Genomic DNA, 24,028 nt, shown 5'->3' with positions numbered 1-24,028 from the left:
ATTCCCGCTGTGCCCGCGGGCTGGGGGGGCTCCGAGGGGCTGGTCCCACTGGCTCCTGTGGGAAACGGGATCCTGGAAGGATTTGGGGACAGGATCCATCCCACAGGACCCACGGGGCTCACCCTGGAGCTGGGCTTGCTCTTTAGAGGGGCAGGAGGGACTGGAGCCCTCCCGGCACAGGGGGAAGTGGGGATGTGGCTGCTGTGACCTTGGCATGTGGGGGCCTGTGTCTGTGTCACCTGCACCCTGCCATGGCCTGTGGGTGGCTGTGTCACCTGTGTCCCAGAGGGGTCACTGGGTGACTGTGTCACCTGGATCCTGGCACAATCCCTGGCTGTCTGTGTCACCTGGATCCTGGCACAATCCCTAGTTGCTGTGCCACCTGGATCCCAGAGTGTTCCATGGGTGGCTGTGTCACCTGGATCCTGGCACAGTCCCTGAATGTCTGTGTCACCTGTTTCCCAGAGCATTCCCTGGGTGTCTGTCACCCATTTCCCAGAGTGTTCCCTGGCTGTCTGTGTCCCCTGGATCCCAGAGCATTCCCTGCGTGGCTGTGTCACCTGGATCATGGCACAATCCCTGGCTGTCTGTGTCCCCTGGATCCCAGAGCATTCCCTGGATGTCTGTGTCCCCTGGATCCCAGAACATTCCCTGGATGTCTGTGTCCCCTGGATCACGGCACATTCCCTGGATGTCTGTGTCACCTGGATCACGGCACAGTCCCTGGCTGTCTGTGTCACCTGTTTCCCGGAGTGTTCCATGGCTGGCTGTCTCACCTGTTTCCCAGAGCATTCCCTGGGTGCCCCCAGCCTGGCAGTGCCCCTGAGGATCCCCCAGCTCACCCCACCACAGAGCTCTGGGCAGGGCTGTGTGCCCTGGAGCCCCAAACGCACCCTGGGCACCCCCAGGGGCTCTGCTGCTGCCACCACCCCCTGCAGGAGCTGCAGCCCAGCTCTGCCACCTCAGGGAGCAGCGTGGCCTGGCCAGGCTGTCCCCTCCAGGTGACACACGGGTGGGACAGCCAGCAGGCAGCAGGAGGGCACCCAAACCCCTCTGAGCAGCTCGTGGGGCAGAGTTTGGGGCAGCCCAGGAGGCTCGGGGGGCTCTGTCCCCACCTGCAGAGCCGTGGCAGGGTATGGCCCTCTGCAAGTGTGTGCCATGGAAATGTGCACATTTCCTAAAAGCAATATGGAACAGCTAAATATACTGCTCACAAATCTGTTTACACTAATAATGGCTGGGAGCCTGCCATCCATATGACTGCACGGAGCCATCGATTCAGCACAAACTCCCTGCAAATCCCTCGCACGAGGAACAAACTCATGGCACTTCACATTGCCATTTTTCTCCCTTGGTTTTTTTCCTTTTTCCTCCCTGCTTGTCGGGGAAGGGGGAGCAGGGATTGACCCACAAACACAGTGGGTTAAACCCCCAAACACGGTAGGATAAAGCCGCAAACACGGTGGGATAAACCCCCAAACACTGTGGGATAAAGCCCCAAACACGGTGGGATTAACCCCCAAACACTGTGGGATAAAGCCCCAAACACGGTGGGATAAAGCCCCAAACACGGTAGGATAAAGCCCCAAAGCCAGTGGAATAAAGCCCCAAACCCAGTGGGATAAACCCCCAAACATGGTGGGATAAAGCCCCAAACCCAGTGGGACAAACCCCCAAACCCAGTGGGATAAAGCCCCAAATCCAGTGGGATAAAGCCCCAAACATGGTGGGATAAAGCCCCAAACCCAGTGGGATAAAGCCCCAAACACGGTGGGATAAACCCCCAAACATGGTGGGATAAAGCCCCAAAGCCAGTGGGACAAACCCCCAAACCCAGTGGAATAAAGCCCCAAATCCAGTGGGATAAAGCCCCAAACATGGTGGGATAAAGCCCCAAACCCAGTGGGATAAAGCCCCAACCCCAGTGGGATAAACCCCAAACATGGTGGGATAAAGCCCCAAACACGGTGGGATAAAGCCCCAAACGCAGTGGGATAAAGCCCCAACCCCAGTGGGATAAACCCCCAAACGCAGTGGGGTTAGCCCACAAACCCAGTGGGATAAAGCCCCAAACCCAGTGGGATAAAGCCCCAAACGCAGTGGGATAAAGCCCCAACCCCAGTGGGATAAACCCCCAAACCCAGTGGGATAAAGCCCCAAACCCAGTGGGATAAAGCCCCAACCCCAGTGGGATAAACCCCAAACATGGTGGGATAAAGCCCCAAACACGGTGGGATAAAGCCCCAAACCCAGTGGGATAAAGCCCCAACCCCAGTGGGATAAACCCCCAAACGCAGTGGGGTTAGCCCACAAACCCAGTGGGATAAAGCCCCAAACCCAGTGGGATAAAGCCCCAAACCCAGTGGGATAAAGCCCCAACCCCAGTGGGTTAAAGCCCCAACCCCAGTGGGATAAAGCCCCAACCCCAGCCCCACTTTTCCCACCCTCAGCCCCTCTCCCAGGACGGGGATACTCAGCGAAGGGGATTTCCCAGCCCAGCTCCAAGCTCTGGAGCTGCCTCCAGGGCTGAATGAACACAATATTTACCCATTTCCCACCCAACTGAAGGGTCCGAGGCAGCATTTTGGCGCCGGGCTCTTTCCCATTTTCAAAAAAAGGAGAAAAAAAATAAAATAAAAAAGAGGGAAAAAAGCCCCTTGGGAATTGGCAGCTTGTGGTGTATTAATGGAAAAGCTGCAGACTTGGCTCCAGCTCACCTCCCCAACATAATGTTAAATGGCAGCAAGGCACTATAGCAGTCATTTACATATGGTGCTTATAGACGCCAAACTTATTAACACAATAAAACTGCTGCGCCAGGAGCTTTCCTGCCTATTTTTCTCCTGGAGAATGTCAGTGTTGGAAGCACCTATCCGCCTGGTATGGAAACACCCGGGGCTGCCTTTCATATGGCACCGGCAAAATAAATAAATGACTCAGCCAGGGGCCCCCTCCGACCACTCCCCGAGGGAGGAGGGAGGGGAACCGCGGGCTCGGAGCTTTGGGGGTGGGGGAGACCACGGGAATCCACCAGGATCCAGCAGAACCCGCTGGAAAAGCTCATTTCCTCCTGCCTGGGGGCGGGATTGGCTTTAACCCCCGCTCTGAGGTGTCCCCAGAGCTGGGAGGGACAGCCTGAGCCATTCCTGGGTGGGTTTTCCTGCGTGCCACAGGAAAAGCAGCCCCAGTGGTTCCAGAGAAGGTGCCCAGGTGCTTCCAGCAGGGGAATGCTCCACGTGGGAGAGCAGGAAAATTCCCAGCAGAGTGGGAGAGCAGGAAAATTCCCAGCAGTGGTTTGCCTCTGTGGGACCTTTGGTGTCAGAAGTGACATTTGGAGCGGTGTCCCGGTGCCATCTGATGGGATTTTGGGGATGGGAGGGTGGCTGGCTCTGCTGATCCACCCTGATGTGGCACTGCCAGGTGCCCCAGGGGTTTTGGGGACTCTCCTGGGGTCCCCCAGCTCCTGTCCCCGAGGTTTCCTGGCCCTGCAGGCTGGCAGGGGATGGTGCTGAGGGGCTGGGGGGGTCACACTGCGGTGCCCCCCGGGCTGGATGTGCCATTTCCCATGGGGAAATTCCCCAGCAAAGACATTTCTGCTGGAATGAGCATTTCTGAGGTGACACCTGATAGCCCTGGTGGGGGAACATGAACAGGACACCAATCTCACCCCAAAGCATGGGGAGCTCTGGCTGACCCTAAAAACAACAGTGTGCCAGCTCTTCTTGAAGCTGCCAGTGGGATAAACCCAAATGAGCCCCGGGAGCTCTGGCTGACCCTAAAACGGGGTGCCAGCTCTTCTGGGAGCTGCCAAGGGGATAAAGCTGAACCAGGCCCAGGAGCTCTGGCTGACCCTAAAAATGGGGTCCCAGCTCTTCTTGAGGTTGCCAATGGGATAAACCCAAACCAGCCCTGGGATCAGCCCTGAGATGCTCCCCCTGCTCCCCACAGCACCCCCGGGGGGTTTCAGGGTCAGGGGTGAGGGAGGGTCTGCCCCCAGAGGGCAGGGCAATGACACAGGGGATGGCAGTGACACAGTGGATGGCAGTGACACACAGGGCATGGCAGTGACACAGGGGATGGCAGTGACACACAGGGCAGGGCAGTGACACAGGGGATGGCAGTGACACAGTAGATGGCAGTGACACAGGGACATGGCAGTGACACACAACAATGGCAGTGACACAGGGACATGGCAGTGACACAGGGGATGGCAGTGACACAGGGGATGGCAGTGACACACAGGGCATGGCAGTGACACAGTGGATGGCAGTGACACACAGAGCATTGCAATGACACACAACAATGGCAGTGTCACACAGGACATGGCAGTGACACAGGCCACAGCAGTGACACAGGGGATGGCAGTGCCACACAAGGCATAGCAGTGCCACACACAGCACTTTGCACTCATGGGGTCTGGATGGCTTTGCCAAAATCCCTGTCCTGTGTCACTGCTGGGGGAAGTGACCAGAGCTGTCCCTGTGCTGTGTCACAGGAGTGACCAGAGCAGTCCCTGTCCTGTGTCATTGTGGAACAGGAGTGACCAGAGCTGTCCCTGTGCTGTGTCACTGTGTCACAGGAGTGACCAGAGCTGTCCCTGTGCTGTGTCACAGGAGTGACCAGAGCTGTCCCTGTGCTGTGTCACTGTGTCACAGGAGTGACCAGAGCTGTCCCTGTGCTGTGTCACAGGAGTGACCAGAGCTGTCCCTGTGCTGTGTCACTGTGTCACAGGAGTGACCAGAGCTGTCCCTGTGCTGTGTCACAGGAGTGACCAGAGCAGTCCCTGTCCTGTGTCATTGTGGAACAGGAGTGACCAGAGCTGTCCCTGTGCTGTGTCACTGTGTCACAGGAGTGACCAGAGCTGTCCCTGTCCTGTGTCATTGTGGAACAGGAGTGACCAGAGCTGTCCCTATCCCAGGGACAGCCCGGGCCACCAAGGGCTGGGATGTCCCAGCTCCTGGAAAGGTTTCCCGGGGCCATGGGCACACCCCCATCCCCTGGAGGTGCTCCCAGGCTGGAGATGGTCCCACCAGGAGCTGGATGATCGGATGATCTCCATCTACCAGGACCTGGCTGCCAGATCCTGTTTGCTTTGCAGGCCCAGGATTCCTGTTCCCGGTGTGGCTGCAGCCACAGCACCACAGCTGTGTCCCCTCCAAGGGCCCTCAGGATGTGGCACCCCTGAGTGTGCCCAGGACCTGTCACAGCAGGTCCCAGCAAGCCTGGGCAGGGTTTGGAGAGGAGAGGGGGGTGCAGCCCCATGGAAAAGCCAAGGAGAGCCTGTGGGGGTGGGTGGGAACGCAGCAGCCTCCTTCCCTGCTGGAATGGCCTCTCCCAGTCCGGAACTGGGGGATCTGGGTGGCTTCCTGTTCCTAGACTTGGGGTGGGATCCTCTCTCAGTCAGCCTGATCCCATAAAATCCATCCATCATCCATCCATCCATCCTTCCATCATCCATCCTTCCATCCATCCTTCCATCATCCATCCATCCATCCATCCATCCATCCATCCATCCATCCATCCATCATCCATCCATCCATCATCCATCCATCATCCATCCATCCATCCATCCTTCCATCATCCATCCATCCATCATCCATCCATCCATCATCCATCCATCCATCCTTCCATCATCCATCCATCATCCATCCATCCATCCATCCATCCATCCATCCATCCATCCATCCATCCATCCATCCATCATCCATCCATCATCCATCATCCATCCATCCATCCTTCCATCCATCCATCCATCCATCCATCCATCCATCCATCCATCCATCCCTCATCCATCCATCCATCCATCCATCCATCCATCCATCCATCCATCCATCATCCATCCATCCATCCATCCATCATCCATACATCCATCCATCCATCCATCATCCATCCATCCATCCATCCATCATCCATCCATCCATCCATCATCCATCCATCCATCCATCCATCCATCCATCCATCCATCCATCCATCCATCCATCCCTCCATCCCTCTGTCCATCTGTCCATCCCTCCACTCACCAGTTCCCAAAAGCCCCTGACTGAAGGGCCCTCAGGAAGGTGACAGGAATGACCTGCTGGAAGCTGCAGCTTCAGGGATGATTTATTCCCTTCCAGACTATTCCCGAACCAAAGAAAATTTAAAAAATAGAATGAAATGAAATCCAAGGAAGCAGGAAAAGGACCTCGTTAACCTCCCAGCCCTGAATTTCCCCCTGTGCCCCTCGGGGCTGCCCTGGATGGCGGCTGAGAAGGAACAGGGCCGGGCAGGAGCGGTGCCCGCGGGAGGAGCAGGTGTGAGAGCGGCGGAGGAAATGCTGCAGCCCTTTGAAGTCTGGTCAACTTTTAACGTGGGGCCGAGCCGTGCCCGCTCCGGGCCCGGGGCCGCGCTCCCCGCGGTGCCCTTTGATGGCGGGGCCGCTGCGTTACCCATTAACAACGAGGGGACAGCGGCTGCGGGGCCGGCCCGGGGACACGGCCCGGCTCTGGGGACACGGCCCGGCTCTGGGGACACGGCCCGGCTCTGGGGACACCGCTCCGGGGACACGGCCCGGCTCCGGGGACACGGCCCGGCTCCGGGGACACCGCTCCGGGGACACGGCCCGGCTCTGGGGACACCGCTCCGGGGACACGGCCCGGCTCCGGGGACACGGCCCGGCTCCGGGGACACCGCTCCGGGGACACCTCTCCGGGGACACGGCCCGGCTCCGGGGACACGGCCCGGCTCCGGGGACACAGCCCGGCTCTGGGGACACCGCTCCGGGGAGACGGCCCGGCTCTGGGGACACCGCCCGGCTCCGGGAACACGGCCCGGCTCTGGGGACACTGCTCCACTCGATGACACCGCTGCAGGGACACCGCCCGGCTCCGAGGACACCGCTCCGGGGACACCGCTCCGGGGACACCGCTCCGCTCGGTGACAGCACCTGCGGGCTCTGAGCCTGGGGTGCGGATGGACACGGACACAGCGGTGGCCCCGCTGTCCCCCTGCCACCCCATAAATGAGCCTTTACCCCCAGCCCGCGGCCGGCATTCCGTGTCTGTCCTGTCCCTCTTTCCCTTTCCTCCCCTCCTCTCTCGCTTGCTCCTTGCAGGACGCCCCGGTTGGGTTTTCCAGACCCCCCATTCCCCCCGGCGCCCCCGATCGCGGTGCAGCCGCCCCTGCCCGGCCCCTGCGGGCCCTCGGCCGCGCTCGCACGGCCGGCGGCTCTTTCGTTAGAAAGGAAAATGGATTTTTCCCCTTCCCGGAGCCGCTCCCGGCCGGAATGCAGCGGGGAGGATCCATCCCCGTTCCCCTCTCCGGGCATTCCGCGGATAAAGTTTTCCTCTCCACAAACCAGGGGCATCTCCAGCCCGAGCAAGACCCTGGCTCGGCGACTCCGGGTTTATTCCCGAAGGGATAAAAATCCTGCTTGAGTTCTCTTGGAGCCGGGAGCAGGCCTGGGAGCAGAGGGGAAAAAGAAATTTAAAGATAAATTTGGAGTTCTCGGTCGGTTCCAGCGTAGCAGCCCCGCGGTTCCTTTCGGAGCATCCGAGCAGCCTTGCCTGGACACTGAGCCGGGACCGAAAACCACCGGGGCGAGATGGGGAAAACCCAAAATCAGGTGAAGGGTTTGTAAATTCCCGAGAGGGGGATTCACCCCAAACCGGAGCCGCTCCCTCCCGGACAATGCTCGGCTGCGGCCGGGGAGCCCGGGGGAGCTGCGGCCGCCGGGGATCCCGCGGAAGCAGCCGCAGCCCGGCCGCCTTTCCCGCTCGTGTCCCTCGGAAGATGCTGAAATGAGGGAGATCCGCACGAAACGAAATCCCGGCCCCGCGCCGCGCTCCGGGGCCGCGCATCCCGCAGCGCCCGCTCCGCACCCGCGGCTGCCGCAGGGCACGGGCGGAGGGGCCGCGTCCCCCCCGCCGGCCCCGGGGGCAGGGAAAAGGTCGAGGGGAAAAAAAAAAAAGAAAAAAAGGAGAGAAAAAAAAAAAAAAGAAACGAAATTGAATTCAATTGGATTAAATTGATTTAAATGAAATTCCACAAACGGTCCGGAGCCGGGCAGTTTCCGCGACTGAGCCGAGCTGTCCCCGTGTCCCCTTCTCCTTCCCCTTCCCGATCCCATCCCTTCCCCTTCCTCCCCATCTCCATCCCTTCCCCGTCTTCCCCATCCCTTCCCTTCCCATCCCCGTCCCTCCGCGGCTCCGCTCCCGCTGCCCTCTCCGCCAGCTCTCTCACCCAACTCCTCTTCTTTATTTCCACTTTTCCTATTAAAAAAAAAAAATATATATATATATTTCACAGGGGGAAATATATATTTTAAATCTATTTATAAAATATTTCGAATGACGATTATTTTTTTTTCTCTCTCTCTCTCTTGCGGAAATGAAATTAAAATTTAAAAAAAAAAAAAAAACGCTTTGCCGACGCTCTCGCTCCATTTTTAGGCTTTCACTTCTCTGGGATTTCGCGTAATTTTGCCTTTCCTCCCCCCATCCTTCTCCCCGCAGCCTCTTGCGGGAGCGAGTCCGCGCAGAGCCCGCGGGCGCGCAGCAGCGCTCTCCTCTCCGCGGGGGGAAGGATCCCGCGCGGAGTATTTCGATCCAGCCAAGTGGAAAATAGACTTTCAACCCCCTTTGTGCGGGAGGGGAGGGCTGGCCCCCGCCTCCGCGGGCCGACAAAACTCCGAGCAGAGCCAAACTGCGGAGTGAACTCGGGACCGGCCCGCGCAGGGGCTGCGCGCCCGCGCATCCCCCGCGCGGGGCAAAACGGCCAGAATTGCCACTTCTTGGGAGATTTGGCCGTTTTGGTTTTTATTCGCCCCCGTTCCCGGCGCAGGATCGGAGCGGTGCGAAGAGGTTTCGGCCGGGGGAAGGTCCTGCCTTTGGAAGGGGACACGCGGAGGGGAGCGGAGCTTGCGCGGGGGCGGGAGAGGAGGGGGAGGCTTCACCTGCGCTCCCCCCGCCGGGGGGGCCGGGGTTCCGCTCCGCCGCTGCGGGCAGGGCTGGTTCATTCATCTGAATACGAAAAAAAAAAAAAAAAAGGAAAAAGAAAGCCAAAAGAAGAAGAAAAAATTGAGGAATTTTTAAAGATTTTTAATTTTTTTTTTTAATTTTTTTTTTTTAATACGGAGGGAACCTCCCCCGCCCCGCGCTGCCGGAGCCCTTTTTGCCACAAGTTCGCGGCGCGCCTGCGGGAGCGGCTCCAGTCCAGTTTTTCGGGCGCTCTCTGCGTCCTTTTGCCTCCTCTGCCTCCCCTTCCTGCCCCATCTCCCCGTGTCCTCCCCTGCCTCTCCTTGTCCTCCCCTGCCCGTCCGTACCTCCCGTGCCTCCCCGGCCTCCTCGTGCCTGCCCTGACTCTTCCTGGCTGCCCCTGTGCTCCCCCGGCCTCCTCTGCTTCCTTTTGCCTCCCCTGCCTGTCCTTACCCCGCTCTGCCTCCTCTGCCTCCCACTGCCCGTCCTGCCCGTCCCTGCCTTCCCCATCCTCTCCGGACCCATCCCTACCTTGATCTGCTCTCCCATCCCATCCCATCCCATCCCATCCCATCCCATCCCATCCCATCCCATCCCATCCCATCCCATCCCATCCCTACTTTCCCCTGCTCTTCCATCCCGGCCCTGCCTCCACTGGCTTCTCCATCCCGGCCCTTCTCTCCCATCCCGGCCCTTCCATCCCATCCCATCCCATCCCGGCCCTGCTTTCCCATCCTATTCCTACGATCCCGGCCCTCCCCATCCCAGCCCTGCTCTCCCCATCCATTCCTACAATTCGTGCTCTCCCTATCCCGGCCCTGCTCTCCCATCCCATCCCATCCCATCCCATCCCATCCCATCCCATCCCATCCCATCCCATTCCTGCAATCCCTGCCCTCCCCATCCCGTCCCTGCACTCCGCATCCTGTCCCTGCACTCTCCATCCCGGCCCTTCTCTCTCATCCCATTCCTGCATTCCTCACCTTCCTAATCCCAGTCCTGCCCTCCACATCCCGGCCCTGCACTCCGCATCCCGGCCCTGCTCTCCCACCCCATCCCATCCTTGCAATCCCTGCTCTCCCCATCCCGGCCCTGCTCTCCCACCCCATCCCATCCCATTCTTGCATTCCCTGCACTCCGCATCCCGGCCCTGCTCTCCCATCCCATCCCATTCTTGCATTCCCTGCACTCCGCATCCCGGCCCTGCTCTCCCATCCCATCCCATCCTTGCAATCCCTGCTCTCCCCATCCCGGCCCTGCTCTCCCATCCCATCCCATCCTTGCATTCCCTGCTCTCCCCATCCCGGCCCTGCTCTCCCATCCCATCCCATCCCTGCAATCCCTGCCCTCCCCATCCCGGCCCTGCCTCCGCGGGCCTCCCCTCTCGGCGGGGGCTCAGGTGCGGCCGCCCCCGCGGGCCCCGCAGGTACCGCCCGCCGCTGGAGCGGCCGCCCGGGGCTCGGGGCTGCGTGGGCGCCCGCGGGTGGGCGGCGGGGCGGGGGCGGAGGGAGGGAAGGAGGGGTGCGGGCCGCGGGTCCGCGTGTGTGTGCCGTGCCCAGGGGGAGGTTTCTTGCACACGCACACACACACACACCGCACACACGCGCGCACCCGCAGGACCGGCCCCGCTCCGGCCCCCCCCCCCGCTCCCGGCTCACACCATGTTCCAGCCGTCCGCGAAGCGCTGCTTCACCATCGAGTCCCTGGTGGGCAAGGACACCCCCCTGGGCCCCGAGGACCCCCCGCGCCCCGCCGCCCTCGCCTACCCCGGCCCCGCCGCCGCCGCCGACGCCGCCGCCGCCTTCGCCCCCGGCTTCCAGGGAGCCGCCGGCCGGGCCCTGTACGGCAGCGCCGAGCTCGTCTTCCCCGAGGCCGTGGGGCACCCGGCGCTGCCCGTCGGGCCCCCCCAGCTGGGGGGCTCGGCCCTGCCGCACCCGCACCCCTTCTTCGGGCCGCAGCACCGCGACCCGCTCAACTTTTACCCCTGGGTGCTGCGGAACCGCTTCTTCGGCCACCGCTTCCAAGGTGAGCGGGGCCCGCGGGGGGCGCGGGCCGAGCGCTGCCGGGGCCCCGGGGGCTGCGGGGCTCCGCACCGGGGCTCGGGGGGCTCTGCCTGCACCGCAGGACCTGTTGCTGCCGTGCCCGCACGCACGGCCGGGGCTCCGGGCGCTCCGTACCGGGGCCGGTGCCTCCGAGAGCCCGGTGCCTCCGAGAGCCCGGTGCCTCCGAACGCCCGGTGCCTCCGAATGCCCGGTGCCTCCGAACGCCCGGTGCTTCCGAAAGCCCGGTGCTTCCGAATGCCCGGTGCTTCCAAGAACCCGGCGCCTCCGCAGCCCCGGTGTCTCCGCAGCCCCGGTGTCTCCGCAGCCCCGGTGCCGGTGCCCTTGCACAGCCGCGGCCGGAGCTCTGCCGCAGCCCCGCACAGTCCCGGCCGAGCATCGCGGAGCTCCGGGGGACGGGACCGGCGCCGCCGCCTCCGTGCGCAGCCGAGCCGGGAATTTGGTTTTCTCCTTCCCGGGAACGAAGGGAAGGATTTCGGTGCCGTGGATCTCGGCTGCGCAGAGAGATGTTGTTTGGTTCTGTAGATTTTCCCTCGATCCCTTTTCTTCTCTTTATTTCTTTCTTCTCTTTCTTTCCTTCTCTTTCTTTTCCTCACTTTCTTGTTTTGCTTCTTTCGTTCTTTCTTCTTTTCGTTCATTCTTTCTTTCTCTTAATTTTCCCATTCTGTCTCTATTTCTTTTATCTTTATTTTCTTTCTCTCCGTTCCTTCCTACCCTCTTTCTTTTCCTTTTCCTTTCTGTAGCTGCGTCCTTTTCTTTCCTTTTTTTTTCCCATGTTTTTTCTTTCTCTTTATTTTTTCCTTTTTTTTTTTTCCTTCTCTTTTCTTTTTTTTTTTTTTTTTTTTTTTTTTTTTTTTTTTTTTTTGCCTCTCCGTTTCCCCTCCACCGCCGTCTCCTCTGTCCCGCCGCGGTGCCGGGGGGTCCCGCAGCCCGGATTAGTTTTATCTGCTCGGCACCAACCCCTCGCTGGTCCCCGGGGCTCCGCCGGGGATCGCGGCCGCTGCCGGCGGCGCCCGGGGGCTCCGGCCCGGCCCCCTCGGCCCCGGGAGCGGCTCCGGTCCCCCCCCGGCCCCGAGCCCGGCCCGCCGCTCTCCCGAGCCGTCCCTCTCTCCCGCCTTCTCTCTCCGCTTTTAATTTTCCCTTTCTTCCCTTGCTTTCGTTTCTTTCTACCTTGTTTCGCTCGCTCGCTTTACAGATTTTCTTCTCTCGTTCGTTGTTCTTTGCTTCTTTCCTTCTTTCTATTTTTTTGCTCTCCCACTTATTTTCTCTCTCTTTCTCTTTTCACTTTCTTTTCCTTCTGTTTCCTTTTCTCTTTCTTTCCCTCTTTTAAAAATTGCTTTCCCACTTTCTCTCTTTCCGTGTCCCCTTCCCTCTTTCTTTCTTCCCTCCACTTTTTCTTTCTTTCTTAGTTTTTCTTCTCTATTTTTCCTGTCACTTTCTCAGTCTTCCTCCTATTTTATAATTTCTTTTTCTCTCTGTCTCAGTTCTTTCTCTGCCTCCACCTTCTCTTCCTCTCTTTCCTCTTCCTGCTCCTCTCCCCATCCATCCCTTCTCCCTCTCTTTCTTTATTTCTTTCTCTCTCTTTCCCTGCCCTCCCTTTTGCGCCGTGTCCAACCCCACCGCGGGCCTGAGAGGATCCAGAACGTGGCACAAAACCCGCAATTTCAGGGTGGGGAAATCTCCCAAACCCCCTCAATTCCCCTTTTTGTGCCCTTGCCGTGTCACAGGGCCGGGAAGTGACCCCGAGGGGGGCCGGGGCCGCGCTGAGCTCTGTGTGTGCCCGCAGGGAGCGAGGTGTCCCAGGAGAGCCTCCTGCTGCACGGCCCCTTCGCCCGCAAGCCCAAGCGCATCCGCACGGCCTTTTCCCCATCGCAGCTGCTGCGCCTGGAGAGAGCCTTCGAGAAGAACCACTACGTGGTGGGAGCCGAGCGCAAGCAGCTGGCCAGCAGCCTCAGCCTCTCCGAGACACAGGTACTGCCACCTGCCCGTCCCCCCGTGTCCCCCCGTGTCCCTCCTGCCTGTCCCAGCAGCGGCCCCAGCCCCGCACGCCGCTCCCCTGTGAAACCCCAGTGGGACTCCCCAGGACACCCCCAGAGCCTGCAGGAGTCCTGGGGCTCCTCGGGGTGGGTTTGGGGTTTTTGTCAGGCAGCTTTTGGTGTTCCAGGAGCTGTGGCAGGTTTGGGGTTGGGAATGCAGCTCTGGTGTTGTCCCGCTCTCCCGAGCGCTTTCCCAGTGTTGTTTCTCGCTGGTTTGGGGTGTTTGGCCTGGGAGAAATTCGTGGATTTAAAAATCCAGTTAGGAAAGGAGCAGCAGGCTGAAGGCTTCCCTGGAAAGCTGGAAAACCGTGGCTGAGCCGAGCAGCTCTGGGTCTGTGCACCAGCACCCGGAATTCAGGATGGGTGTGAGACGGTGCTGCCGCAGGGTGCTGGTGTTGGGTGAGACTTTCTGGGATCACAACAGACATTTCACAGGAATTTAGATGTAAGGAGACCCAGGAGAAGCACGAGGATGAAAGGAAAAGTGTACAGAGCTGGGGGAAAATGTGGGAGCTGGGGCTGAGCATCTCTGTGCGTCCGAGCCCGGTGTCCCGGTGAGCGGCTGTTCCCAACCGCTCCAGGAGAAGGAGTTTTATTTCCCAGGAAGGGAGAAAGTTTTCCCCAAATCCTGGTGAGGTGGCTGGGCCTATGTGCTGAATTAATTGAAATTTTAAGCTTAAATTTAGTTGGGAAATAAAGCTGGAGCCGTGGGTGTTCCCAGTACCCGCCTGGCTCATCCTTGCCCAGGCTCTGCCAAACAAAACCTCCAGACGCGTCCCTGGGAGCAGGAACTTCCTGGGAGGAAAATGTCACCGGCACAGGGACGGAGGAAAGGAGCAGCTGCGGGTGTTGGGAAGCAGGGACTGAGCCCCCCAAATCCCCAGGGTGTTTGGATCCCGAGGGTGATGCTGTCCCAGCCCGCGGCTCGCGGGGCTCAGCGCCGACACCGGCTCAGGGCCCTTCCCGCTGCTGCCGCCACCTCTCCGGGCTGGAATGGGGGCAAAAAAGGGGAAAAAAGGACAAAACCCAAAGGTCAAAGAACAGCCAGGAACTTGTCGGGGTGGAAAGGGCAGCTGTGGGATGCCCCAGGGGGAGCTTAGCCATTCCCTGGCCTTTCCCAGCGCTGCCCGGAGCCTGAATGCAATAATGCCATTTCCTGGGGAAGCGCAGCAACGGCATCCAGCCCAAATCCCAGGGAGGTTTCAGGGTGCAAAGAGGCCACGGAGATGTTTTAAATTTTCATTCTTCGGGTGCTGCAGGCTGTTTGGTGGTGTGGTGTTTCCGTGATTTTGGGAAGCGGCTGCTGCTGCTGGCAGGGAGCGAGCACGGGGACCACGGGAGGCAGCGGCGGGGCCGGGGAAGGCTCCGTCCTTCCCGCGGCCCCACGGATCCATCCGGGAACAGCCCCCGGCTCTGGGGCTTCAGCCTGCAGGGAAACGTTTTTCCTTTCTGTTTTGTGGCTTTGGAAAAATATATATATATAAAAAAAATCTGTTTTAATTACCTGGAGGGAAATAATTTCAGTGTGCCGAGGGATGGGAGACACCCAGGTATTGAGATCAGAGGAGTGGGATAGCCAGGGGCTGGTGGCTGTGCCAAACCCAGGATATTATTATGGTTATTATTACCATGATTATAATTATTACTAATTAAATATTCAGTGACAAATCCTGCATGGAATCAAATTCCCATGGAAAACCAGCCTGCTTTACCCATGACACCCATCCTGGTGTGACACAGGTGTATTTTCACCTGGGGCCCTACACCTGAATCCACATTTTGGGGGGTTTTACCGTTTTTTCACGGATTTAGCAATTCCCAGGGAGTTGCAGCTCATGGCTGTGCCTGGCCCTATTTCCCAGCTGCTTTTCCCCCTGGAAAAGGGGGAAAAGGGAGCAGCACCTGGAGCAGCCCAGGGCAGGTGAGGAGGGTTCAGGTCCTGCCCAGCATCAGGAAATGCCTTGGGATATGGGCTGGGGATGGTGCAGGTGTTTAACCCCTTCCCAGCCGATCTCCTGCCGAGGAGCTGCGTTAATTCGGGGTGAGATTGGAACAACAGGCCCAGAACAGCAAAATCAAAGGGGCTGGGGGAACAAAATGCAGCTCAGGGCCCTGAGGGAAATCAATCCAAAAGTGGGATCGGGGTGGAGAAGGTGCAGGGAGGGCTCTGAAGGGATCTGGGATGGTCTGAGCAAGGGGGGTTTGGGTGTGATGGGGACACAGGGCTGTGACACAGGTGGCATCAAGCTGGGCATTGGGGGCGGGTCTGGGCAGGGTGAGGGCACCGGGATCAGCAGGGATCCTGGGCTCTGGGATCAGCAGGGATCCTGGGTTCTGGGATCAGCAGGGATCCTGGACATTGGGATCAGCAGGGATCCTGGACATTGGGAACAGCAGGGATCCTGGGCTCTGGGATCAGCAGGGATCCTGGGCATTGCTCTGGGATCAGCAGGGATCCTGGACATTGGGATCAGCAGGGATCCTGGGCTCTGGGATCAGCAGGGATCATGGACATTGGGATCAGCAGGGATCCTGGGCTCTGGGATCAGCAGGGATCCTGGACATTGGGGTCAGCAGGGATCATGGACATTGGGATCAGCAGGGATCCTGGACATTGCTCTGGGATCAGCAGGGATCCTGGGCTCTGGGATCAGCAGGGATCATGGACATTGGGATCAGCAGGGATCATGGGCTCTGGGATCAGCAGGGATCATGGACATTGGGATCAGCAGGGATCCTGGACATTGGGATCAGCAGGGATCATGGACATTGGGATCAGCAGGGATCCTGGACATTGGGGTCAGCAGGGATCCTGGACATTGGGATCAGCAGGGATCATGGGCTCTGGGATCAGCAGGGATCATGGACATTGGGATCAGCAGGGATCATGGGCTCTGGGATCAGCAGGGATCCTGGACATTGCTCTGGGATCAGCAGGGCCCCCATGCCCTGTGGTACTTTGGGATCAGCAGGGCCCCCATGCCCTGTGGGTACTTTGGGATCAGCAGGGCCCCCATGCCCTGTGGTACTTTGGGATCAGCAGGGCCCCCATGCCCTGTGGTACTTTGGGATCAGCAGGGCCCCCATGCCCTGTGGTGCTTTGGGATCAGCAGGGCCCCCATGCCCTGTGGTACTTTGGGATCAGCAGGGCCCCCATGCCCTGTGGTGCTTTGGGATCAGCAGGGCCCCCATGCCCTGTGGTGCCCAGGGCCGTGTGCCAGGCTGGGATCTGGGATGTGTGCTGGCAATGGGACGAGCTGGGGGCACCGTGCTGTGTCCTGGCGGGTTGGGCATGGCCTCACTGGTGGCACCAGGTCACTTCCCCTGCCATGGGAGCAGTCTGGGCTGGGAAGGCGCTTCCCTGGGTTCCTCTGGCATGATGGAGCCCAGAATTCCCAGCAGAGCTGCTCCAACCTGGCACCTCATGGGGCAAACCCCACCTGGGGTCTCCAATCTGCACTCCCTGAGCAGAGGCCTCCCCCTGGCTGCTGCAGGGGGAGCTTGGGGTGGGTATGGAGCCCCTGTGTGTCCCCGTGTCCCCTCACAGCTTTGGGGTGGTTATGGAATCCCTGGATATCCCCTCCTGGTTTTGGGGTGATTATGGAATTTCTGGATATCCCCTCCTGGTTTTGGGGTGATTATGGAGTCCCTGGATATCCCAGTGTCCCCTCACAGCTTTGGGGTGATTTTGGGGTTCCTGGATATCCTGGTGTCCCTTCACAGCTCTGGGGTGATTTTGGGGTCCCTGGGCATCCTGCTGTCCCCTCCTTGTTTTGGGGTGATTTTGGGGTCCCTGGGTATCCTGCTGTCCCCCCTGGTTTTGGGGTGATTATGGGGTCCCTGGATATCCTGCTGTCCCCTCCTGGAGCTGTCCCTGCATGGACAGAGCAGCCCTGGCCGGGGCTCGGTGCTGGCTGTAATTAATAATTAATAATTAACGGAGCGAATGCCTGGGAATCACAGGAGGAGAAAGATGCCCAGATAGAGCTGCAGAGGGGCCCCGTGTGAGGCCCAGGGCTGGCAGCTGTCCCCTGACCTGAGAGCTGTCCCCAAAAACAAACCGGAGAAGTTTGGGGGGTTTTTATGAGGAAAGTCCCCGCAGGAACAGGCAGAGGTGCAGTGCCAGTGGGGGTGGTGGCACTTGGGGTGACAACCTGGCACGGGCAGGGTCACCCTGTGACAGCCGGGCTGCTGCCTCCCTGTCCCCATCCAGGGCCACCCCGTGCCCTCACCCTTTGTGTCACCGCCTGGGCAAGCTCCACAGTGATTTTAACTGTCCCCGAGTGGTGATGGCAATGTCACCTTGGGGGCAGCGCTGATTCCGCGCTGCCATCGGATGTCACTGGTGGCCCTCGGGGCACGGCACAGCTGGGAATGTGCAGGGAAACAGGGATGGGAGCCGGGCTTAGGGACAGGACAGGGATGCAGGAGCCACCTCGGGGACTGTCCCTGTCCCATCCCTGTCCCTGTCCCTGTCCCTGTCCCATCCCTGTCCCTGTCCCTGTCCTGCAGCAGGAGCTCGGGCCGGGAGGTGGCCCCGGGGAACAGAGCCAGCCCCGGGAGCGGCGGGGCCGGGACGTGGCATGCACAAACACGCGGCACGAGAAGGGTTCATTTGGGAAGGGATGGAGCCCCGGGCTCGGGGCTTTAGAGCGATTCCTCCCGGAGCTCGGGGCCAGCTCATCCCCGCTGCCATTGGGAGCTCCCCGCAATTCTCCCGCCGTGGCTGCGGCCTTTGGAGCGAGGGACGCGGCCCGGGAGCTCCTCCAGCCCGGGAACATCCCCGCTCCCGGCCGGGGATCCCGAGGAGCCGCAGGAACCGAGCCCAGCCGAGCCGCCGCTCCCCCGGCCCGCTCCGGCACAGATTGAACTGCTCGGGCGGGTTTAATCGCTTTGTGCCTCGGTTCTCCTTCCACAATTTAGGGATAAGGCAACTTCCCCGCTCCCGGAGGTTTAATTAAAGTTTGCAAAGTGCTCCGCGGCGCCTGGATGAAAGGCGCCAGCCCGGCACGGCTCCGGGAATGCCCCAGAGGCAGGAAAGGCAATGGATCGTGTCCCGGGAATGCCCCAGAGGCAGGAAAGGCAATGGATCGTGTCCCGGGAATGCCCCAGAGGCAGGAAAGGCAATGGATCGTGTCCCGGGATTGTGTCCTGCTGCCAGGAGGAGCCGTTCCGAGCCGGGACAGCCCAAAGTCAGCGGCTGCTGCTGGGCTGGTGTGGCTCCAGGGAATGCCGGCCCGGGGTGGGAATGCTGGGCTGGGATGGGAATGATGGGCTGGGATGGAAATGCCTGGGATGGGATGGAAATGCTGACCAGGGATGGGAATGCCTGGGATGGGAATGCCAGGCTGGAATAGGAATGCTGGGCTAGGAATGAGAATGCTGGGATGAGAATGCTGACCTGGGATGGGAATGCTGGGCTGGAATGGGAATGCTGGGCTGGGATGGAAATGCTTGGGATGGGAATGCCAGGCTGGAGTAGGAATGCCTGGGATGGGAATGCCTGGGATGGGAATGCAGGTCCCAAATGCCGGCCTGAGCTGAGAATGCTGCTCTGGGATGGGAATGATGGTTCGGGATGGGAATGTCGGCCCAAGAACTGGGAATGCTGACCCGAACTGGGAGTCCTGGCCCCCATACTGGGAATGCCAGGCTGGGATGGGAATGCTGACCCGAACTGGGAGTCCTGGCCCCCATACTGGGAATGCCGGGCTGGGATGGGAATGCTGACCCGAACTGGGAGTCCTGGCCCCCATACTGGGAATGCCGGGCTGGGATGGGAATGCTGGCCCGAACTGGGAGTCCTGGCCCCCATACTGGGAATGCCGGGCTGGGATGGGAATGCTGGCCCGAACTGGGAGTCCTGGCCCCCATACTGGGAATGCCGGGCTGTGCGGGCCCGGGGAGGCTCCGGAGCAGGGAGCGGCCGTGCTGGGGCTGAGGGGAAAGGGCCGATGGTCCCGGGATGGGCTGAGCGGGGCCCGCGGCTGCAGGGCATGAACGGCTGCGGGAGAAAGCTCAGCCTGGGCCGGGCTGGGCCGGGCTGGGCCGGGCTGGGAGCCAGGCAGCGTCCGCAGCCCGCCGGGGGCATCCTCATCCTACCGAGGGCACATCCTCATCCCGCCGGGGGCATCCTGGTTCCCACCTGCGGCATCCACATCCTGCACCACTGCCCCACTGCCATCCCCATCCCACCCCACTGCCATCCCTCACCCCCCATCCCTGCCTGCAGCATCCTGAACGCCATCCTGCACCCCATCCTGCACCCCTGCCTGCAGCCTCCCACCTGCAGCATCCCTCAGCACTGCCCGCAGCGCCCCTCATTCTCAGATGGAGCATCCCATAACCCTGCCTGCAGCATCCCACATCCCATCCCATAACCCTGCCTGCAGCATCCCACATCCCATCCCATAACCCTGCCTGCAGCAGCCCACATCCCTTACCCCGTCCACTCTGCTTCCTGCAGCATCCTGCATCCCTCACCGCTGCCATCCCCCATCCTGCATCCCATATCCTGCATCCCTGCATCCCTACCTGTGCCATCCCCATCCCTGTCTGTGCCATCCCATATCCTGCATCCCTGCATCCCTGCATCCCTCACCACTGCCATTCCCCATCCTGCATCCCTGCCATCCCCATCCCCATCCCTGCCTGTGCCATCCCACCTCCCTCGGTGCCCCCTGACCCTGTGAGTGCCCCCAGCATCCCAAAGTGCCCCAGGCCCTGCTGCCTGTCCCCAGCCCAGCCCCTGCTGCCAGCGCTGGAGCCAGGACTGTGGGGTGGGTCAGGGCTCCTGGGTGGGATCCCAGGGATGGAGACTCTGCTCGGGCTCTTGGGACAGAGTCTGGCACCAGCAGAGCAGGAAAGGTCTCCTGGAACCTCGGTGTGGTCAATTAATGATGGATAATTGGGATTCTGGTCTTGGCTGGAGGAGTGGGGATGGGCCCGGGCATCATCCCAGTGTCCCTGGAGCTGCTGTGCCAGTGGCACCCTGGCACCAGTGGTCAATTAATGATGGATAATTGGGATTCTGGTCCTGGCTGGAGGAGTGGGGATGGCCCCAGGCATCATCCCAGTGTCACTGGAGCTGCTGTGCCAGTGGCATCCTGGCAGCAGTGGCAGCTGGAACAGGGCTGGCTTTGGCTGCTTCCCCATTCTGTGCCAGTCCAGGCCAAGCCCAGCTCGGGCTGACGGGCTCTGGGTGCTGTGAGCAGTGTCACCTGTGCTGTGAGCAGTGTCACCTGTGCTGTGTCTGTGTCAGGCTCTGGGTGCTGTGAGCAGTGTCACCTGTGCTGTGAGCAGTGTCACCTGTGCTGTGAGGTGCCAGGCTCTGGGTGCTGTGAGCAGTGTCACCTGTGCTGTGAGCAGTGTCACCTGTGCTGTGTCTGTCTCAGGCTCTGGGTGCTCTGAGCAGTGTCACCTGTGCTGTGTCTGTGTCAGGCTCTGGATGCTGTGAGCAGTGTCACCTGTGCTGTGAGCAGTGTCACCTGTGCTGTGTCTGTCTCAGGCTCTGGGTGCTGTGAGCAGTGTCACCTGTGCTGTGAGCAGTGTCACCTGTGCTGTGTCTGAGGTGTCAGGCTCTGGGTGCTGTGAGCAGTGTCACCTGTGCTGTGAGCAGTGTCACCTGTGCTGTGTCTGTGTCAGGCTCTGGGTGCTGTGAGCAGTGTCACCTGTGCTGTGTCTGAGGTGTCACCAAGTGTCCTTCACCCCCCTGTGTTTCTGCAGGACTGTGAGGTGGCAGCAGCCACATTTGTGCCACATTTGTGCCCCGTGTCCCACCTTGCTGTGGGAAACTGAGGCATGGCGGGGTGGCTGTGGGAGCGCTCCTGGAGGGACGGGGACAGGGATGGGCATAGGAATAGGAACAGGAATAAGGATAGGGATAGGGACAGGGATAGGGACAGGGATAGGACAAGGACAGGGATGGGGACAGGGACAGGGATGGGGATGGGGACAGTGATGGGGATGGGGACAGTGATGGGGATAGGGATAGGGGTAGGGACAGGGATAGGAATAGGGATGGGGATAAGGATAGGGACAGGGATAGGGATGGGACAGGGATAGGAAGAGGAGCAGGGATGGGACAGGGACAGGGATGGAGACAGGGACAGGCCAGGCCCAGAGCCAGTCTGTCCACTCTCCAGGGAATCCCGAGCCTCCCGCCCTGCAGGCCTGGTGGTGGAGCCCACAGGCGCTGTGTGTGTGCTGCAGGTGAAGGCGTGGTGCCTGTTGCAGGTGAAGGTGTGGATCCTGTGTGCTACAGGTGAAGGTGTGGTTCCTGTTGCAGGTGAAGCTGTGGTTCCTGTGTGCCCAGGTGAAGGTGTGGTTCCTGTGTGCCCAGGTGAAGGTGTGGTTCCTGTTGCAGGTGAAGCTGTGGTTCCTGTTGCAGGTGAAGGTGTGGTTCCTGTTGCAGGTGAAGCTGTGGTGCCTGTTGCAGGTGAAGGTGTGGTTCCTGTTGCAGGTGAAGGTGTGGTTCCTGTGTGCTGCAGGTGAAGGTGTGGTTCCTGTGTGCTGCAGGTGAAGGTGTGGCGCCTGTTGCAGGTGAAGCTGTGGTTCCTGTGTGCCCAGGTGAAGCTGTGGTGCCTGTTGCAGGTGCAGGTGTGGTTCCTGCGTGCTGCAGGTGAAGGTGTGGTTCCTGTTGCAGGTGAAGCTGTGGTGCCTGTTGCAGGTGCAGGTGTGGTTCCTGTTGCAGGTGAAGCTGTGGTTCCTGTTGCAGGTGAAGCTGTGGTTCCTGTGTGCCCAGGTGAAGCTGTGGTTCCTGTTGCAGGTGAAGGTGTGGTGCCTGTTGCAGGTGAAGGTGTGGTGCCTGTTGCAGGTGAAGGTGTGGTTCCTGTGTGCCCAGGTGAAGCTGTGGTTCCTGTGTGCCCGGGTGAAGGTGTGGTTCCTGCGTGCTGCAGGTGAAGGTGTGGTTCCTGTTGCAGGTGAAGCTGTGGTGCCTGTTGCAGGTGCAGGTGTGGTTCCTGTTGCAGGTGAAGCTGTGGTGCCTGTTGCAGGTGAAGCTGTGGTTCCTGTGTGCCCAGGTGAAGCTGTGGTGCCTGTTGCAGGTGAAGCTGTGGTTCCTGTGTGCCCAGGTGAAGCTGTGGTTCCTGTTGCAGGTGAAGGTGTGGTTCCAGAACAGGCGGACGAAATACAAACGGCAGAAGCTGGAGGAGGAGGGCCCCGACTCGGACCAGAAGAAGAAGGGCTCGCACCACATCAACCGATGGCGCCTGGCCACCAAGCAGTCGAGCGGGGAAGACATCGACGTCACCTCCAACGACTAAGGCAGGGCCGGGCTGCAGGTGCGGCCAGCATGGCGAGGAGCCCGCGGCACGCAGGGGGGACCCCGGCGGCGGCACCCACCGCACTCTAGGGACGCTCTAGGGACACTCTGGGGACACTCTGGGGACACGGCCACGCCGCCGCCGCCGCCCGCGGCCTTTCCCGGGGCCGGGGCCCGTGCCCGTCCCCCCGCCGCCCGGGGCCACCCTCGGAGGGGCTTTCGGGGCGCTGCCGCCCCGCCGAGCAGGGAGAGGAGGCTGCCAGGGCGGCCCCCAGCGCATCCTCCCCGCGCTGCGGCCCGGGAGATGCACCCACCGCCTCCCACCCGAGGCTCCGTGTTCCAAGCCCTCCTCGTTTGCCTTTTTATTCTCATTTCCCCTCCCTTATTTTCTCCGTTGTTCCCATCGTTTGGGGTTTTTTTATGACGATTTGTTTTAATTTATTCTCTCTCCCCGTGCCCGTGTGCGTGCGTTCCCTCCCGTAGGTAGCGGCTGTAGTGAGTGTTACTGCGTGGAAATAAAGGAAAAACCTGCTGGAAACTCACCTGGACACCCGCCAGGGGTGGGGACAGCGGGTTCCCTGTGGGACGGCCACTGGGAGGCACTGGGGGGCACTGGGAGAGAGGGAACGGGGGGAGTTTGGTGGCTCCATGGCACTGGGTGAGGACAGGGATGTCCCCTCGGGGGTGCCACAGATGGGACAGGTATGTGGGGTGTCCCTGGGGGTCCCACAGATATCACAGGTGTGTGGGGTGTCCCAGGGTGTCCCCGGGGGTGTCCCTGGGGGGTCCCAAAGGTGTCACAGGCATGTGGGGTGTCCCTGGGTGTGTCCCCGGGGGTCCCACAGGTATCACAGGTGTGTCAGGTGTCCCAGGGTTTCCCCGGGGGTGTCCCCGGGGGTCCCACAGGTATCACGGGTGTGTCAGGTGTCCCAGGGTGTCCCCGGGGGTGTCCCTGGGGGTCCCACAGGTATCACAGGTATGTGGAGCATCCCTGAGGGTGTCCCTGGGGGTGTCCTCTCAGGGTCCCACAGGTGTGACAGGTATGTGGGGTGTCCCTGGGGGTCCTACAGGTGTCCCAGGTATGTGGGGTGTCCCTAGGTGTGTCCCCAGGGGTGTCCCTGGGGGTCCCACAGGTGTGACAGGTATGTGGGGTGTCTCCGGGGGTGTCCCCGGGGGTGTCCCTGGGGGGTCCCAAAGGTGTCCCAGGTATGTGGGGTGTCCCCGGGGGTGTCCCTGGGTGTGTCCCCGGGGTCCTACAGGTGTGACAGGTATGTGGGGTGTCCCTAGGTGTGTCCCTGGGGGTCCCACAGATGTGACAGGTATGTGGGGTGTCCCTAGGTGTGTCCCTGGGTGTGTCCCCAGGGTCCCACAGGTGTGACGGGCATGTGGCAGCTCCAGGAACGGCAGCCCCACACCTGCACAGGGATTGGGTGTCGGGAGAGCTCCCGAGCTGCTCCAGTTCCCTGCGGATCCCTCGGGAATGTCCCTGCAGGGATGGGACACCCAGGGCTGGCCCCAGCGGGACCCCCCAGTCGGGGCAGCTGAGGGCAGAAAGGTCAGGAGCCCCTCCCAGGTTTTCCTGGAATTTGGGGGAAAACACACATAAATATTAAAAAAAAAAAAAAAAACCAAAAAAACCCCCAAAAAACCAAACCATATATATATATAAATTATATATATATGTAAAAATATGAAATAATAATATATAAAATATAG

At 60.5% G+C, this 24,028-nt stretch overlaps 1 protein-coding gene across 1 annotated transcript; it reads left to right on the top strand.

Annotated features, from left to right (window-relative positions):
* The first annotated feature begins 10,334 nt into the window (after positions 1–10,334).
* Positions 10,335–22,850, top strand: EMX1 (empty spiracles homeobox 1). The gene is made up of 4 exons (XM_036381460.2): positions 10,335–10,380; positions 10,572–10,979; positions 12,801–12,985; positions 22,146–22,850. The coding sequence occupies exons 2-4, from the start codon at positions 10,616–10,618 to the stop codon at positions 22,311–22,313; spliced, it is 717 nt and encodes a 238-aa protein (XP_036237353.1). The 5' UTR covers positions 10,335–10,380; positions 10,572–10,615; the 3' UTR covers positions 22,314–22,850.
* Positions 22,851–24,028: the final 1,178 nt, after the last annotated feature.

Source organism: Molothrus ater, chromosome 4, assembly GCF_012460135.2.
Source record: "Molothrus ater isolate BHLD 08-10-18 breed brown headed cowbird chromosome 4, BPBGC_Mater_1.1, whole genome shotgun sequence".
In the NCBI taxonomy this organism is placed as follows: Eukaryota; Metazoa; Chordata; class Aves; order Passeriformes; family Icteridae; genus Molothrus; species Molothrus ater.
This window is presented reverse-complemented; position numbering and strand designations above follow the sequence as displayed.

Coding starts and splice junctions, on each gene's coding strand:
- EMX1 (XM_036381460.2), top strand. CDS start 10,616: ATGTTCCAGCCGTCCGCGAAGCGCTGCTTCACCATCGAGTCCCTGGTG. Junction 10,980..12,800: donor CTTCGGCCACCGCTTCCAAG/GTGAGCGGGGCC, acceptor GTGTGCCCGCAG/GGAGCGAGGTGTCCCAGGAG. Junction 12,986..22,145: donor TCAGCCTCTCCGAGACACAG/GTACTGCCACCT, acceptor TTCCTGTTGCAG/GTGAAGGTGTGGTTCCAGAA.